Source organism: Portunus trituberculatus, chromosome 14, assembly GCF_017591435.1.
Source record: "Portunus trituberculatus isolate SZX2019 chromosome 14, ASM1759143v1, whole genome shotgun sequence".
Taxonomy (NCBI): Eukaryota; Metazoa; Arthropoda; class Malacostraca; order Decapoda; family Portunidae; genus Portunus; species Portunus trituberculatus.
The window spans coordinates 10,961,684-10,981,683 of NC_059268.1; the positions used below are offsets into that span (position 1 = coordinate 10,961,684).

The window sequence follows — 20,000 nt, forward strand, 5'->3', positions numbered from 1 at the left end:
TCCAAGGGAACCTGAAGCCTTCACCTGGTGTGGATCTACCAGGTATTCCTACTGGAAAATATATGGGCTAAGATAGCAAGGAGTTTACTGGTCGCATCTGTACCAGGCCGTGAGATGAGGATAGAGGAGGTGCTTGCTTTAACTTGTTATGAAAGTACTTACCTCAGCGAGTTAACAAGACGAGAAACTCAGAATTCTTGTCAACGCTGTTTTTACTCGCCGTCAAGGGGCGGAGTCTGCACCCAATGCATATGGCCTCTATCAATAAATATAGGTACTGAAGAATGGCAGCATCAAAGAATAACTTTGTTAATTCGTTGATCTTGTGAAAAATTTCAAAGGGGCCCAGGTTTATGTGACTGAGTACGTAACGACCTGAAACAAAAATTTGTATAAGATTAGCTTAGTAAACAAAAAAGGAAAAAAAAAAAAAAAATTGCCACGAGGAATGCAAACACCACACTTCCAAAGATTTTAAATATTACATAGAAATAACGCTGTGAACTTGATCTTGCATGACTAACGTTGCCCACTTAGTGACACGAAAATGTGTGCTTTTGTTATGCACGTTAGATGTGATCAGCGAGCTCACGCATTTATGTTATGTAAATTAGTGTTCTCAGTTGTGTATTGTAAATATATTCTCGTTAGAAACAAGGAACATCTTAAAAACCTTTTCAATCATGGAAGTGCGACATACAGGGTTAGAATACCAAATAAGGCGTGAAATTAAAGGTATGAATATAACATCAAATAGACGGTAAACCTTTATCTAAAATCTGCCCCGACTTCGGTGGTCATGTAAAATAATGGAATACCTGTTATGATGGAGTCCGAATGCTTACATTAGAATTCAGGATGGAAATCATACCTAGTGAAGAAAATAAATAAATAAATAAAAGTTACATTTCTTTGCGATTGAAAATAAGTTGATATTTTATGAGATTCGAACACACACACACACACACACACACACACACACACACCATATCACGTGGCATCCGTAGTCAGTTACAACTCAGGTAGGGATTTCTCTTCTCACCTTTACCTGTTGGGACGAGGCGTGAGGCTAGATTATCTCTCTTGCTCTCCCCTTCTCTTCCCCCCTCTTCTATCTTCCTTCCCAATGCCTTACTCCATAGTTACTCCTGATTCCCTTACTCTTACTTCTTTTCCATTTTCATCTTCCTTTCCACTTCCCATTCTCCTCGCTCTACCCTCCTTGCCTTCCAATCTCGTCCTGTTATCAGCCCCGGAGGTGGAGGTATTCTCGGCTTTGATAGAGTCAGGGAAAGCCGCCTCAGAGAGAGAGAGAGAGAGAGAGAGAGAGAGAGAGAGAGAGAGAGAGAGAGAGAGAGAGAGAGAGCGGGCCTTGGTCACTGCTTCACAAAGGATAAGGAAAACCGATAGTGCTGCTAAGTATAGAGGATAGATTACTGAAAGCACTTCCTTTATTACTGACCGGATATCACAGTCTTACCTGGTTTTCTTGCCTAGTTGGCTACCGTGTCATTTGCAGCAGTATAGGCCGTGAAGACTGACTGGTATAATGATTTAAATTGATAACTTCAGGGCACCCCACATTTGCAGGCCCGCCAGCTCCTAGCTTGATATTGGGTAACTGGGAGAACGGGCTGAGTTGTGTGCCGAAGTAGAATTTACATAACTTTGGAAACTGTGTTGGCAATGTTGATTAGTACAGTTATAGTTCTTATTTATTCCCTTCTACTGCATCGGTGACTGTTGGTTTTCTTTTCGTAATCACAAATCGTTGAAATCACCGACAATACGACAATACGACGAAGACTACTGCAATCATCCTCACCAACAATAACATCGACATACTAACAGCTATCATCATCATCAGGAACAATAACATCAACATACTGTCATCATCATTATCAGGAACAGTAACAACATATTAACATGCTCATTATCACCTCAGCACACTTATCACCACTTATCACCATCAAACACTCGGTAGCGTTAGATGTGAGGGATGTGGAGAGGGTGAAAGTAGAAGACATACAAGATACAAAATTAAGAAATACTCGATAATAAGCCTTTCTTAACCTAACCGACCCTAACCTGATACCATATTTAAACACGCTGCATCTTTGTCAAACACTACTTTAACTAACCTTCATCACACTTCTCAGAAGCCCATTCAGGCAGTTCTAGCAGCAAATTTTTGTATCTGAGGAGAGAGAGAGAGAGAGAGAGAGAGAGATTACTTATCAGCAACAACGTGTTATTCCAAGTGACAGGCATGGCTAAGCAGAATGGCCGTAAACAGATTAGCGTTGGAAAGGCAGCTGGTTGTGTTGGTGTGCTTCGGTGTTATGGTCTGAGAATGGCTCTTAAAACAAAATAATAAATGAAAATAAAGAGTAAATAGATTCTCTTTCTCCTTGTCTTGCTGATTGGTAACAGCCCCAATCAGAAAATAATGAAATATAACGAGATGAATTACGCTAGGTTTTTTTTTTTACTATTGTTCTTTAATACGTTTCATCAGCCGCCCTCATACGTGACTTACTCAATTCTACACTGCCGAGTCTCCAAGTCCCAAGACACTGATTCAACACCATTCTCTCTCTCTCTCTCTCTCTCTCTCTCTGGTCTGAATGGTGTCGGTACTACGTCTTGTATAACTGAACATAAATCTCCAGCACAGAGGTATTATATCGTCGGCATTTACGTACAGTACATACGCTGTAGCATATATGGCGTTACAAATAATATTGCGCATTTGGACGCCGTGGATACCTACTGTAGAATCAAACGTGGCGCGCCCTCAGATGTCCGCAAGGCAACGTGGAAAAAAAAAGAGAAAAACTAAATTCGTCTTATTACCTAAAGAAAATGTTGATTCAAAATATAAGATGATTTATGGAGAAAGTAATGCAGGTATTTCATATTTTGACGAACTGTTACCAATAATCAATGAAAAATCATACTTTTCTATATTTGCTGCACCATTACTTGCTGACGTCTCAAGGCCATTAACATCTTACCTACCACCACCGCCAGCCACCAGTCTCCCACATGCCGTAAAACATTCATATAATATTCCGCACCGCCACTGTGTTCCGAGTCATAAGGGTCGCGAGGCGTGTGTGGGTTGCTGCTGCGTTGGAGACTGAAATAATGCGCAGGACAAAAATTGGTTACTCTGTTTAATAAATGAGTAAGAGAGACGGAGAGAGGGGAAAAAAAATAAAGGTGAAAATTTAAAGTCGTGAATTATACAAGTGTGTGTGTGTGTGTGTGTGTGTGTGTGTGTGTGTGTGTGTGTGTGGCACCTGCACTCACACCTGCGTTTCCTCCCTGAACCCCTCACGACCACCGCCTTTCTCCCCACCCCTCCCTCCCTCCTTCCTTCCCAACCACCACTATCACCATCACACACACACACACACACACACACACACACACACCACTATCTCCCTTTATCCTCTCTTTCACCGCCACCGTTACTACCATCACCACCACCACCACCTCCACAACACATCCTGATGGTGGTGCTGGTGATGGTGGTGGCGGCAGTGGCAGTGGTGGTGACGGTGGTGGTAGTCCGGAAGTTCTCTGAAAGATTAGCGATAGTGGTGCTAAAGTAAAATCGTGTGTGTGTGTGTGTGTGTGTGTGTGTGTGTGTGTGTGTGGGTGGGTGACAAATATTATTAACACATTTCTCTTATTTACCTTTCCTTCTTCCTACTTTTCTGTCTCTTCTATCCTTTCCACACTGTCTCTCTCCCTTCGTCCTGTTTTCTTGTATTTTCGTCCTAACGTTCTCCTTTCCTGCAAGCTAACGGAGTCCCAGTATATACAGAACACCACCTAGGGTACTTTTCCTCTTCATTCTTCACCTCCAGAGCTCGGAAGTGGATTAGAGAGGAGGAGGAGGAGGAAGAGGGGGAGGAGGATGTAGTTCTTATATAACAGTGATACTTGATATGTTTGTTAGCTACAGTACTAGTCGTAGTCATAGTTGTAGAAGTAGTAGTAGTAGTAGTAGTAGTAGTAGTAGTAGTAGTGGTTGTACTAGTAGTGGTGGTTGTGGTGGAGGTAGTATAGTAGTAGTAGTAGTCAGAATTAGATATTCATGTTTGTGACTTCATTTTCTATAAGGGTAGTATGAAAACCTATAAATTCTAGCTGCTGTGACTCACTACATACTGTTACTTCAGGTATGAGTGAGGAGAGGAGGGAAGCATCAGAAACAAACAAACGTTCTGTCATGGAATTTTTAAGGTAGAGGAAAATTTTTGTACTCCTCCCTAGATTAATGTTAGTGTGTTGATGTGTGTCAGGATCAATCTCTCCAATTCCAGAAGTGGTGTACAATGTTGTGGTGTAATGTGGCATCTCTTTAAGCCTTTCTCTGCGATATCAAACTGTTATCACCACCAAAAGTAATGCATAAAATCTTTATGAACTTCAATAGAAAAGAAGGGGATCAAAAGATAATAGATTTTACCATGTTTTACCAAGCTTAGATATTGGAAGTAGCTATAGAACAAGTGAAGATGTCTTGAGTGATTAATAATTAAGGAAAAGCTTTATATCAAAGGGCGAAGTTGATCCCACATCTGACAGGCCTCCCACACTGATGATCACTAAAGGAGTTTTGACGAAGGATATGAGCTATGATGTATAATTTGAAGGCCAGCGACGACTGATAATAGCTTAACATTCTACCCTGACTCAGATATGGCCATAAACCAGGTGTGTGTGGGCTTTCAGTGTCGAGAATGTTGATTTTTGAAGTAATGGAGACCTTCGATACTCAGATGTTAATGAATCACTTTTGTCGAAAGTTTAAACAGTAGCTAAGACAGACAGCCAAGGATGGTTTTATCACGTAGGCAGTGAGTTCAACTAAGCCCGAGCTTCGAATGTATATTTTCCGACTCCAAGGAAAGTCAAGATGTATTGCAGAGACGCCACGATCACGCAGACCCTTTCCTGTGACAGACAACTGATATAAAGCGAGTTTGAGTGCAATTTCTTTTTGTGGAATTAAAATTACTGAAATTGACTTACTCTGTACTGCTTAACCTAACGAAATGAAATTTTTAGAGCAAATTTCAACTAAACTAGCAAAACTGTATATATAGTAAAAGTACTCATCACACACACACACACACACACACACCCGGTAGCTCAGTGGTTAGAGCGCTGGCTTCACAAGCCAGATGACCGGGGTTCGACGGGTGGAGATATTTGGGTATGTCTCCTTTCACGTGTAGCCCCTGTTCACCTAGCAGTGAGTAGGTACGGGATGTAAATCGAGGAGTTGTGACCTTGTTGTCCCGGTGTGTGGTGTGTGCCTGGTCTCAGACCTATCCCAAGATCGGAAATAATGAGCTCTGAGCTCGTTCCGTAGGGTAACGTCTGGCTGTCTCGTCAGAGACTGCAGCAGATCAAACAGTGAATTACACACACACACACAGAGAGAGAGAGAGAGATTGATTGACTCCGCGTGGTTGACTCTTCGTGGTGATGGAAGAAAAGAAAATCACAGACACACGTTTGATCTTGGCTGGCATTTCCAATTACATTTCTGACATTTGGTATCCATATTTTTGGCATCCAGATTTTGATTAGCGTAAATTAAATGATGTTCCAGATTTGTTATGGTCGCACTGTAATTATACGCAGGTCATGCTTAATCAAGGCGTAATTTGTCTTATTTGGCTGTAATGGAATTATCATCCGTGTTGCTCCCGTTGGTAAATTTGGAATGAGAATTATTTTGGCTTGTGTCGGTAGCGTTAATTTCAATTGCATCATGAATATCTTTTATGATGCCACGAGAGAGAGAGAGAGAGAGAGAGAGAGAGAGAGAGAGAGAGGGGGATGCATGACGTAAACTTGGTGTAACATACAATATTGTCAAACTTCGTTCAGTCGACATCATCGTCTTGCCTTTCTGATTGGACGACTTAACGTTTACTTTATAGATCGTATTTCGTGTTGAAAGTTTCGTGAATGACTATCAACTGAAGGAGGAAAGGAGGATGAAAATGAAGAAGTGTTTGGTCACATTAGACAGTTATTACGTCAGTTAACGATACCTCCCCTTTCCGCCATTTCCAACACACACACACACACACACACACACACACACACACACACACACACACACACACACACACCACAAAAACTCTCCCTCCCTGACATAAATGTGATGTATGAATTTATAAAAGTTGTCCTTAATTTATATTATAATTATGATGACGAGGGCACTGACAATGAATACTACCACAACAGCGACGACAGTGAGGCGCTGGCTCATGACCGAGATATCCTGTGTTTAATTCCAAAGCTTTGTGTTAGTGTTCAGAAAGGCACGGGGCATAAGATAAGAGTTGTGACCTTGCTACCTGACAACGTGGCAAGGGAGCCAAGCCAGCTAAGCATTGAGGGCGGCCTTTGCCCTGCTGTTGAATCATGCAGGCTGATGATGATTGAGTTGTCTTGGTGCAAGGCTGCGGTGCCTCGGTCTGATGAGGTGTGTAATACAAGTACATCACATCCCGTGCCCAAAAATAAGTAACAGGCGCTGATAACAAGTTGTACTCGCTATTTCTCCATCTCAGTCGCTCCCCGCGGAACATCATTTACGCTCAGACTTTCTAATCATAGTAAGCACACCTGCGCAGAGCCAAATTTGCTGCCGACTGCTGGTGATCGAGACTAATTAGCCAGGTGAGGCGAGGGCAGGGGAGCGCGAGGCGGAAGGGTCGCTACGCAGAAAGGTGAAGTAGAACAATATTAAAGATCTACAGTATATTTTGGGAGGTATTCTATTTTTTTACTCGTCACATTATATATATATATATATATATATATATATATATATATATATATATATATATATATATATATATATATATATATATATATATATATATATAGATAGATAGATAGATAGATAGAGAGAGAGAGAGAGAGAGAGAGAGAGAGAGAGAGAGAGAGAGAGAGAGATTACAAAGATCATATCCACATGTGCACTCTCTTGACTCAACAGTTTAGTTCAGCACCTTCGTGTAACATTTACCAAGCTGCTCTCTATTGCACGACACATGTTAACGGCTTGATGCAGGTTCTCATTTCAAATAAAAAATCTTAAAGATGTTTTTTTCAATGCAAATTCAACGTGCAATACATTCTTCTTTGTCTCGAGTATGCGTTAAACATAAGGATTTACTGTTTTAGCCGAAACTATCATTTTAACCTTTTCAGTACCGTGACACGTTTTCATTTTCATTTTGGTTACTATTTGGTGATTTTATACAGCTTCAGAAACTTATGTGATAATTAAAATAGTAAAGACTCTGGCCATTAATCTTCTGACCTCCGTAGACCCTTCTTAATGTAAATAAAATAGTCCAAAACTCATGGTAAAAATGCGTCGCAATACTGAAAGGGTTAATAGTTAGCCTCGAACTTGATGAACCAATCTACGTACCTCTATTTCTTGCCAAATGAATGTGAGCTCAGTATCATTAGTCACCCTGAAACACTTCATTGTTAGATCATTTATTATCTACAGTCACAGAATCGAACATGTTTAAAGGTAAGGACTGGAAAATTAGTCTCCTTTATCATGTAGTCGCGTTATCGCTGGTTCAGACTTATACTTAGTCTGCGAAGTCAGGCTTGCTGATAATGAAATGTCACAGGAAGACCAAGCGATAGAGAATAGCTGCCATGGCTATAGCTTTTACATGTGCAGTCTGACACACACACACACACACACACACACACACACACACACACACACACACACCGCAGTAGAGTAGTCTATTACTGAGGATAGTATGATTCTTGGCTTCGTTCGTGTGGCATTTTTTCTGTAAATATGAGATGTTTTAGAAATTCATACTGTTATGATCAGACATTACAAATCGTGACTCATTGACCTTTGGGGGAAGAACACGTGATAAGAGCGATAAACATAGGCTTTTTATATCAATATTTCTTTTTACTTTACGTGATTTAATTTCAATCGCATTTTTTCTTTTACTGTTCTGAAACTTGAAAAAAGTGAAAAGTTGCAATATTCCGTAGGAGTGACGCGATCATGGAAGTCGAGACCAGCAAATAATTTTCGTGTCATTTTACTATGGGAATGAGAGGCGCGCGGGATGAAGCGTCTTAGCGAAACTACGTCAATGATGCTGTTGTTTGTGTATATTTTGATTCTTTTTTGTTTACAGAAGGCGACGTGTCAGTAGCAGCATCGGATCAGTCAGCACGGAGCGCTCTGAAGGGGAGAACAAACTAGGAGGAGAAAATGAAGCAGAGATAAAACCAGGAACATGGAGGGACGAAGAAAGCCTTCGCAAACCGTCCCTAGTAGATGGGTTGCTGCTGTCCATCTACCGCAACCACCAACGCTACTGCAGCAGCAGCCTCGGGGAGTCAGACACCATGACGGAGCACTCCACCACTTCAGAGCCCGCCGTCACCCGCTACCGACGCTGCATCCCATCCTCCGCCACCTCCTCCTCCTCCAGGGTGGTTCTGCGCAGGTTCAGACTCCAAAGCAAGCGTGAGTGTGTGTATAGGTTGGCAGAGATACTGGTGAAGAAGGTATAGGGATGGTAGAGACATAGGGTGTGGGTAGGGAAGGCAAGGAGGTGACAGGGGCTTGGGATGTGGATAGGAGGACATCCAGTAAGTTGAAATACTGCAGGAAAGACTTATCAGACTCTATAGTAACAGTATATACGTCTGTGTGTCTGTATAGAGGGGGATGAGTATCAAAATTTACGTATGAAAGAAAAAAAATGACATTGTCCTTCAACACGTAGCAATTTTATAAAGGATTGGTTGTTAATTAACGTGTTCGTGGAGAAGGTTTAGTTCACATTCATGCTAGGCTTATGGTGGGGAAGGTGGGGGAGTGAGGGAGCCAGTGGATAAGATTACTATTGCAGAAAGGATTAATATCTTCCTTGTATTTGATTTTTCAGTTTTTGCTTGCTTAATGTTTGTTTACATTTCTAATTTCTTCATTTTTTGCTTTGTCTATTTCTCTCTCTCTCTCTCTCTCTCTCTCTCTCTCTCTCTCTCTCTCTCTCAGGTATTGTGGCTGAAAGGAAAAATAAATTCCATCAACGTTGAATCAGGAATGCCAGATTTTTCTTCAGAGGTTCTGTGTTCTATTACCGTTCCTTATTTTTCCATTCTAAAGGTAAAACAGTAGAATTTGTTGCATGTTTCTTTTCTTTATATATATACACCGCATGTTGAAGTTTTATGTTATGTTTTACTTTGTTTAAATCCCAAACGTTGAGTCTTGCAATACATTTTCTTCATTAGGTGTAATTAAGCACGCCAAGCGGTATTACCTGAGTTTTGTTGTTCACCTGGGAGTTGTTTTGCACTCAACGAAATTAAACCGACTGAGATGAAATAGTTAAGACTCCTGACTCTCCACCTCCTCCTCATCCACACACACACACACACACACACACACACACACACACACACACACACACACACACACACGATGGATATAGCAAGAGAGTTCTGTCAAGGTTTCTGCCAACGTTATACCTCTTTTAACCAAATGATTCTTACTTTCAGACCAGGCCTTCTCCTCCAACAAGACAGGAACTTACGCTCATACATACACCTACACACACACACACACACACACACACACACACAAGAAGACAACATCTAAATGTAGGGAATAGATAAGGGTATGTTAAAATAGATTCCAAAATACCAGTGCACAGACTGGTGAAACGCATTACTGGAGAGAGTAGTAAGGATAAACAGTATACGTAAATTTAAGGAGAAATGTTCATCACTCGGTATTTAAAGACGAGACGTAACTGGCTGTGTTCAATCCAGTATAAACACAGACAGATAAATGATAACTGATAACTATACTCTTCCTTACACCTGCCTTACTCTTCCTTTCCTTTGTCTTTCCTTATCTATCATTGCAAGAACATACCGCATACCATTCTTTCTTGACGCATCTCGCACCTTCAACTCTGCCACTCCCACTTACAACTTTCCTTCCTTCTCTCAGACGTGGCAGAGTTGAAGCTGCTGGTGTCGTCGCTGGAGGCTTCCTTGTCTGGCCAGTGTGCCTTGCTGGTGCGGGAACTCAAGAAGAGGGACAAACTGCGGCACAGGCGGGATCAGCGGAACGATGTGGTCACCGCCGTCCTGCACGCACTCTCCCAGAAGCGAAGTGAGTATCCGCTAAACAAACATGTTTTCATTGGATGGCCCTTTCACTGTCAGGCAATGTTATTCTCAATGCATCCACGGCTTTGTAGATACTTACTTATATGCTGTCCACCTTTCTAATGTAAGAGTTGAACAGTTTTCTCAATCATTCATTCTTTTTTCTGGTCAATGCTGGAACTCCATACCTGTCTCTTATGACTTGAGCTATTTCAAGAGGGAGTTCTAGAGATACTTATTATCCAGTTATTGAGGCCACTTTTGACCTTTTTTTTTACAGGAACTGGGACCTTATTGGGGCCTCTTTTTTTCGCTCTATTTGTTGTCCTTGGCCGTTGTCACTCTTACAATACGAAAAATGCGTCTCTTGAATATTCATCATAGAAAAGACAAAATTAACTTCACTACGCTCTCTCTTCTTACTCTATCCATGCAAACATTCTTTCACAGTGAAAGGGATTAGTGCATTAGTTAGTGCCTGTTATCTTTCTCTCTTGTTGTGTTGCTCTGCATGTACACTCTCACCAAAAATTTCTCGAACTGTTTGCCACGATTGGTGTGACAGTTATTGTTCGTTCGTCGTGGGCCACCTCGAGATGGTTGGCATGACTGATTTTGATGACTCACTTCAAAGCCGTGACGCTGAAACAGGGTGCATATTGTTATATTAATTACTTGTGCTTGAATAGATTATGTTGAAATATTGCCTTGAGATCTCCACTCAGGGGAAGTGGTTTCAAAATTTTTCGTTCATTATCTCAGAATTCAGACCATGGAGACATAAGTAGAATAGGGAAACTTAAGAAATTGTCAGGGTTACACTTGGCAGATATTTTATTAAAGATAACTACAGTATATCCACCTATATATCATCAGTGTCCAGAAATTTGTCTAATCTTTAAAAGTTCCCTATTGCCTCGCCACTAACAGCCCGAATAATGAGTCACTTCCATTTAATACACATTTGAATTGAGAACGAATCCCTCCTTTTATAGATGTGGAAGGTTCTTTGAATTTTTGGTGAGATTATACAGAACTTCACAGGTGCAAGATTGACCAAAAGACCCCTGAAGCAAAGTGAGTACCTTTACCTATGTGCATGTTTATTGGTAGGTGTGTATTCCTTGCTGCTTCCTCGTACACATGTCGTTATACGTTGGTGATGAAACACTGCCTGGACCTTTTTTCGTGTTTTCATCGCACTAATGCTGACCCGGAGCTGTAGTTCGTCATTTTTATTCATATATTTCTTTGTGAGTCATGTTGTCTTTGTTGTCTTGTTTCTACTATGTTTTGTTCTGCTTTTTTTTCATAGTACCATGTGCACAAGCCGTCGAGTTGCTATATATTTCCTGTGGCGCGGTGAGCGAATAATTTCTGTTACGTACTGTAGTTAGCCTTGGGCGGTACCAGTACATGTAAGAGGGAAATGGAGAGAGAGGGGAAAAAAAGAGAAAACAGGTATTTCTTTCTCTCAGTTGAATACTACGGTTTAGATATTACCTTTCCATTTTTTCCAAGCCGTGTACTATTTAAAACTTTTATTATTTTTTCTAGAATATATTTTTATCAGTCCTGCAATACCAAGCTTACCTTTAGGAACGTGTTTTTCTGTTGACACTCTCTTATATGATTCTCCTTTATACACTCATTCCTGGCTGAGGTGGATAAGAGAAGGAGGATGTGTCTGCAAAGTGGATGAGTGGTGATGCATGTGTCTGGCTGGGATGGAGTGGAGGCTATGGATGTTTCTGGTTGCAGTGGAGGGTTAACGATGTATTTAGAAAGGGTGCATGGTTATAATGAACATGACTGACCCTCTTAACTCCCTACATAACTGCACAAGATAACCATGGTATACTTAGTGGGCAGAGAAGTGAAAAAAAGGAGTAAGCCAACAGATATTGAATTCTGAAACACTTACTCAGTAGTTCTTTAGGAATCACATTTACGGTAATAAAAAAAAGAAAAAGAAAAAAAATTAAGGACAATTGAATGGGACAGGTGTGGGCAAACTACGACTCGCCAATGGAATTCATGAGATCCGACAAATGTTAGTAAATTTGAAAGAGGAAGTTAATAAGAAACGCCAAATAATATAATGAGCATTTCGTTTTCTTCCCACAGGTGTGCATATGCGTTAGGAGGGTGGCTTTTTCTTCAAGAGTCTTTTATTTTGTATTTTAAATGTTAATAATTTTGGGTTAATATAATATGTGGGCTTATAAGACTGTGATTTTATTTTTTAATGTGGCCGTAGCACTGAAAAGTTTGCTCACCTCTGGAATGCGAGAAGGAGGAGGAGGAGGAGGAGGAGGAGGAGGAGGACGGGAAGCATATATGTGTGTGTATGTGTGTGTGTGTGTGTATTCACGGTTGCCTGCTGGTCACCCTTCCTCATTACGAAGCGAGGTCAGAGCTCATAGACCTAGCTTCCGGGTAGGACTGAGACCACACCACACTCCGCACACCGCAAAAGCGAGGCCACAAACCTTTGAGTTATATCCCTTACCTACTTGCTGCTAAGTGAACAGGGGCTACACATTAAGAGGTTTGCCCATATGTCTCGGTGCGCCTGCGGGAATCGAGTGTGTGTGTGTGTGTGTGTGTGTGTGTGTGTGTGTGTGTGTGTGTGTGTGTGTGTGTGTGTGTGTGTGTGTGCTGGATACATCTGAGAAGCAGTAGATCAAACGCTATAATACATGCAGTCGTTAACACATGCAAACGGGCAGACAAGATACGAAGACCTCAAGTTGTAACATTAGTAAACATAACCCAACACATAAATCTCTGGCCTGGATTTTGTAATGAGGAAAAACGGGAAAAAAATGCAAAGAGTCATCCTTCTTGTCAGAAAGAGAGAGAGAGAGAGAGAGAGAGAGAGAGAGAGAGAGAGAGAGAGAGAGAGAGAGAGAGAGAGAGAGAGAGAGAGAGAGAGAGAGAGAGAGAGAGAGAGAGAGAGAGAGAGAGAGAGAGAGAGAGAGAGAGAGAGAGAGAGAGAGAGAGAGAGAGAGAGAGAGAATCCTAACAAACTCGAGATGACTGCCCACAAACTTTCACACATTTCGCATTTTTCCTTTCCTCTCTCACTTTTTTTTACTCAGTTTTCCCCTCACATAGGAGGCCAAAGTGCAAGAATTTCCCCTTGCACTCCTCTCTATTCCTGCGCCCTCTTCCTATCCCTTTTCCTCATATACCTCCTCTCTTTCCTTCCTTTCCTTCCTTCTTGTACGGGGTTTGCGTGCCAGCAGGGAAATTACAGGCATGATTATATTTTCCTCTTCCTCGTATACGGGTTTCTGAGTCACTGTCATGGAGCTCTTAAGTTTTTCTCTCTTGTGTGTTGTTCTGTTCGGGGTGGCGTGGTGTATATGTGTGTGTGGAAGTGATGAGAGCGAGAAAAAAAAAGCAATGTCGAGTGGGATACGTTTCATTCTTCTCTTGTTTCTTTTTTTTATGGATTGTTTTCTTTTTTATTATTGTTTTTCTGTAGTTTGGTGTTTTTTTGCTTCTCGTAGTTTTTTTTTTTTTACTTTTCTTTCTGTGTGATGCATTAAGAAGGAGTGAATGAAAGGATCGCTGGAGGGTCATGAGAGAGAGAGAGAGAGAGAGAGAGAGAGAGAGAGAGAGAGAGAGAGAGAGAGAGAGATAGTTCATATACTTCTCTCAGTGAAAAAAAAAAAATACTCTACATGACACACACACACACACACACACACACACACACACACACACACACACACACACACACACACACACACACACACACACACACACACCTGCTTGGTACTCATCTCGCACACCTGCTTTTTTCCGAGGTCAATGTCCACTTATCACATGTGTGTGTGTGTGTGTGTGTGTGTGTGTGTGTGTGTGTGTATGAATTTATCTTATCTTACATCTCTTTAACCTAACCTGACCTCTGAGGGGCTTTGAATTCTCACATCAGAAAAGATAATTATTAGTCTGATTCTCACGTTTCTTTTTCTCTTCTAGCTTGGAAAAAAATTAGGTTCAAGAGACACGAAGGTTTTCAAGTTGCGTGATAGGTAAAGAAAAAAGAAAACTCAATGATAAGGTAGTTAGTGCTGAGCCATTAGAGTTTTAATAGATGAAAAGCTATGGATGAGGAAGATAGGTGGAAATACATGGGAGAGAAAGTGAGAGGGAGAGATGGAGAGAAAAATGAGGGAAAGGGGAGTGGGTAGGTGACGGATTTGGAAGAAAAAATGTTTAGGATGAAGGGGAGGAGGTGGGGAGAAGCAAGAGGGGTGTGGGAGAGGGAAGAAGTGAGAGGGAGAGATGAAGGGAAAAGTGAGAGGGAGGGGAGTGGGTAGGTGACGGATTTGGAAGAAAAATTTTTAGGATGGAGGGAGGAGGTGGGGAGAGGCAAGAGGGGTGTGGGAGAGGGAGGAAGTGAGAGGGCATGAAGGGAAAAGTGAGAGGGAGGACAGTGGGTGGGTGATGAATTTGAAGAAGATTTCTTATACAGTAAGTGCCACGTGTAGGCTTGGCGACTTCTGGCAGCTTCCTTTATTCTCTTATTTTCCCATTAATGATGCAGAATCCTTATCAAACCCTTATTGGAATCACGAAGACCCTCATGAAGACTCCAGTAACTTCCACCAAAGCTTGTGCAGGAACCCAAGGAAGGAACCAAAACGTTTTAGAACACAATCCCTTGGTAGTGAATGAACGTTTTTGTTCGAGTACAAGACCGAAGTGTATACAGGAACGTGATGTTGCCTTACTGCTTGTGGAAATACTTGCCTTGTAACTATTATATTGTATTTTGGTTAGGTGGTATGAGAGAGAGAGAGAGAGAGAGAGTTATTAATTTTGCTTTGTTTCACGTGCTTACACTATTATGATCTGATTCTCTCTCTCTCTCTCTCTCTCTCTCTCTCTCTCTCTCTCTCTCTGTGTGTGTGTGTGTGTGTGTGTGTGTGTGTGTGTGTGTGTGTGTGTGTGTGTGTGTTCACGGTCGCCTGGTGATATGTGTGTGTGTGTGTGTGTGTGTGTGTGTGTGTGTGTGTGTGGATCAGTCACCGTCGGATTGATTTTGTACACTGCAGCGTATCATTGTTACTCCTGCGATGTTCTCGTTTTCTGTGGAATCAATACATGCGAGGTGGCGATTTTAGAAGAGGGACTGTAGCATATATAGTAATGGTGGTGGTGGCGTTGTGGTGGTGGTAGTGTGGACATCTAAGGGGAAACAATTGCATATTCTGCTTTCGGCTCATATTTGTTTATTTTCCTTCCTTTTTATATTCACTAAAGCCGGGATTCCTTTGAAGCTCACAGGCGCACAGAAAACTCTCCATGATCATCCTTTGCAGTGCTGAAGCTTTGTGTGAGTCGGAAAATATACTGCACCATTATTCCGTCGCCGGAAAGGGTAGGAATGAACAGCGTTGATGAGGCGGCGTTCAGAAAAGACAAGTACGGAGAAAGATGAGGATTTTGCGTGCAGGGCGCAGTGTGTGTCAAAGGTTACCACTCATCCCTGCTCACTTTTCTCTTCTCCTTTTTACCTGGAATATCCCCGTTGGTTGCGTGTCCACTTCCCTTGCTTGGTTGGGGTGACGCTGTGCATTCTGGTAGTGTCGATGAATCGGTGCCAAGGGAGACCTGTGCAAGACAAACGATGGTGGCTCAGGTGTCACTTTTACCTCCAGGAGATGGATTTATTTACTTTCTTCTGCCACCACCAAGACGTGATAGAATTCAGCATGTATCCCGTGCCGTGCGCCTCCAACTCCCACCTTCTCTCCCACCCACTGTACCTGTTTCTTTACCTGAGAGAGCGTGTGGGTTACGCTTTTTTCCTTTCTTTCTTTTCAGACGGGGAGAATTAGACTGCCTCGTGACCTTCAGCTTGTTCTTGTTGTGTTGTAAATTTTGTCTGATTCAGAGATCACGTGCGGTAGGAACATGAGGTTATTTCCCGAGGCGACAGCTCTTGTTCTGACAGGGTTATCAGTGACACATGCTGCTTATGTTGGTGATGATGGTGGTGGTGGTGATGACGATGTTACTGCATGTGTTGTTGATATTTTTGTAGTTATTTTCTTCTTCCTGTTCGCTTTGTTATTATATTACAGTCTTATGACATTGTACTCGCTCGTTCTGCCTTTGCCTCTTGTGTTGTGACTGGCTGGTTGGTTTGGGCAAGGTCGTTATTGCAGTCGTTACCGGTGGTGGTTGTAGTGGTGGTGGTGGTGGTGGTGGTGGTGGTGATGTAGTGGCAGCGTTATTATTGTATAACTGTAAGAAGAACAGTGGGTGGTGGAGGTGATGAGGGTCGTGTTTATGTGCAGACTTGATGGCTGTTATTACTTGCCTCGTTATGCTGCTGTGATTGCTGCTTCTTGCCCTCCCTCCCGTGCTGCCTCTCTTTGTGCTGCCTCTCCCGGTGCTGCCTCCCTCTGTTCTTCATCTCTCCGTGCTGCCTTTCCCCGTGCTGTTTCCCTCTGTACTGCCTCTTTCAGTGCTGCCTATCTCCGTGTTGCCTCTCCCCGTGCTGCCTTCCGTCGTGCTGCCTCTCTCCATGCTGCCTCCCTGAATACTGGGTCTCTGTGTTGTCTCCCTCCGTGTTGCCTCTCACCGTGCTGCCTCTCTTCTTGCTGCCTCTCTCTGTGTTGCCTCTCTCCGTGCTTCCTTCCTTGTGCTGCCTCCCTCCTGTGCTTCCTTCCTTAGTGTTGCCTTCCTACTCTGTTACCTCCCTCCCGTGCCTCTTCCCGTGCTTCCTTCCTTGTGCTGCCTCCCTCCCGTGCTTCCTTCCTTAGTGTTGCCTTCCTACTCTGTTACCTCCTTCCCGTGCCTCCTCCCGTGCTTCCTTCCTTGTGCTGTCTCCCTCCCATGCTTCCTTCCTTAGTGCTGCCTTCCTACTTTGTTCCCTCCCTCTCGTGCCTACTCCCGTGCTTGCTTCCTTAGTGCTGTCTCCCTCCCGTGTCTCCTCCAATGCAGTAGAGGACGCGTGGGTGGGGACCGCGAGGGACCTCATTATGTCGGTATTCTTAAGCCGCCTAGTGGACTCTCAGGCTAAGCTCTCACTCGCTCTTTATTTACGGCACAATGAACGCGAGTCCGCCTCATCCAGTGATTATTAAAGGTCTCGGTAACCCTTTCTCCTCCCTACCCCCCTCTCTCTTTTTTTAAAGCTACATTTATTTTTCACGGCAAAGCGTTTTATAAGAAACCCTGTGGCGGATAATGAACGTCCATCCTCCCCCTCGCTGCCTTTTAATGTCCCGTCCTTAATCCGTCTAATCCTCGCCCTCTGTCTTCTGCTGCTCACGTTCTACCCGAGCCTCATCCTCATCCCCAGCCCTCACCCTAGCCAAGACCCAAACTCAGCCACATTTCCAGCCACACCTGCGTTAAGGACATTCTGAAACACTGCTACGCCGCTCTCCCACTACTTTCCAAAGGCTCTACTTGAAATTATTCAAGTTTTTCTAGTAACTGATTGACAAAATTTCTACATCGGCATGGGAGAAACGCTCGTGAAAAGCTAAGTCCTTTGAAAATAATCGTGGTAAGAGAGCAAAGTGTTTCTGAATACGGGCCTCGGTTCTATCCTTGCTAAGCTTCAGCCTCTCCCCCCAAGCCCTCATTATCTCAGTATAGCTTCTTCAACACCACATTTTTCTACAACGTCTGCTTTGTACTCTGACCGCCTCGCCTTTGCCAAATGCTACCCAGTGATGTCATCGTTTGGATGTTATTGGCAGTGGAATACACACATGCCACTTTATTGATGCCTTGACACCTCTCTCTGCACTGAGAACTTTCAGCTTTAAAGGTGTTAGTTGATGAAATTCAGCTAGCTTAAAATTTTTCCACTGTCCATTTTCTTTATTAAATCCGGACATTAAATTTTGATAGTTGATGTTGTGATATGTGATGCTGATTACTTTGATAGCTGATGCTTGTGTCATCATCATAATTGTGAAGACAACCATCACCATCAGTACGGAGTCGTAACTCAGGTTGGTTAGGTGCAGGAGTAAGTTTGCCTGATTACATCCTGCGTGTTGTTTGTCATGGTGCTCCCGTACAGCATTACGTGTCTATACAACGCAAAGTCGGAAAGAGAAACTTGAACATGCTACGAACGGATATATTTTCTGTTGCGTATGGATTTTCCTCTTAATTAAAGATAAGTGAAGTGATTTGGCTTTTTATAGAACATAACAAATAACTGTGTCATGGAGTGTTTTCTTGTGATGCATCGTGCGTGTTAGCATGGTAAAAATGATATAAGACTGCACTGATCTACACACACACACACACACACACACACACACACACACACACACACACACACACACACACACACACACACACACACACACACACACACACACACACACACACACACACACACACAAACCTTTCATTGGTTTTAGATACAAAGAGAAAAAAGTGAGGCACTACAGGCCGTTGTGGAGTGTTGTGTCGACTGTGCTAATCTCAGCCTAAGAGAACGACGGAGGAGGAAAGGTTGCTGAGGTGAACTTTGAGCAGGTGTCAGGAAGAACTAGCGTAAGGAAGTACCTGTGGATTGATGCATTAGTAGCAACACTATAACGTTCTTATTAGTGAATTAGTGACTTACCTCATTAGTGCGTGATGTAGAAGTCATATTGTGACGTATTGATGTTGTCGTTATCTTTTCTTGCTTTCTCTCAAAATATGTAGCTGAAGTTTCCTGCGTGGGTTGCCTTTAAGAGTACCCGATGGCCCCACGCCGCCTTCCCTGCTGGCCGCCTCGCTGAGTCGATAAGTGAGGTCACGTGCTGAATGTTTCTCCATAAATTTTGTCCATCAGCGTCAGACTTACTCAGGCATATTTCGTGTTGTGGTGTTGAGGCGTAGATGTGCCTTGCCTTACGTATCTAGCAGTATGTGGGTGGGTGAGGAAACTACACGTAGGTCCTTACTTAGCAGCAGTGTTCCAGTACAGACCAGCAAAGACGATGAACTGGAACTGGTACGTAAGCTGTATATATTTTCGTTTCTTGATTATCGGTCTTTGTTGTTTCTGTGGTGTCTGACTCAGCTGACTTGGTGCCTCACGTTACCTGAGTCTTGCAGTATTGCAGGAAGAGCTAAGTAAGATTGAATACCAATACCGTTGTTGCGCTCTTTTTTATGCTTTTGTTTGTGGCGTTTTATGTCTTTTATTATGAAAGAAAAAATAGAGAAGCAACAAAATAAAGTTAAGGCAAAAAATACTCGCATCTCACATCATACGAGTAGATAGAAATACGATAGAAATGTTGAAAAAAAGTTAGATGTGATAGTATTTTTCCTTCTCAAGAATTCAAATTATGAGGAAACTGACCTGCCCCACTACTAACGTGACGAGTCCCGGTCTTGCGTGCGTAGGGCGATCACAGCACCGATGGCCAGACTGTGCAAGGTTGCGTCGCGGATCAGTTAACATGGGAGACGAGTGCCGAAGATTTCAATTAAACCGTGCCAGTAACGCTAAACCTGTGAGCGGCAACGGGAAGAGTCGGAGTGAGTGTCGTTTTCCATGTGTGTGTGTGTGTGTGTGTGTGTGTGTGTGTGTGTGTGTGTGTGTGTGTGTGTGTGAAGATTGGAGCATTATGATCCCTGGCCCGTGCCTTGCCGCCGGTGATATGCAGGTTGCAGGCCTGAGTCAGCAGCGACGTGTCGGAATTTTCTACGAGGGAAAGATCAAACGAGGCACAGAAGCACCAGGTTCAAGGGGAGAGAGAGGCTGTTCTCCCTTGGGAAAT

General features: G+C 42.8%; 1 protein-coding gene across 1 annotated transcript in view; it reads left to right on the forward strand.

Moving 5' to 3' along the window:
• Positions 1–20,000, forward strand: part of LOC123503485 — a 182,411-nt gene that overhangs the window by 1,451 nt on the left and 160,960 nt on the right. Inside the window, 2 exon segments of the mRNA XM_045253308.1 lie at positions 8,232–8,566; positions 10,064–10,228. Coding sequence (XP_045109243.1) covers positions 8,232–8,566; positions 10,064–10,228 — 500 coding nt within the window.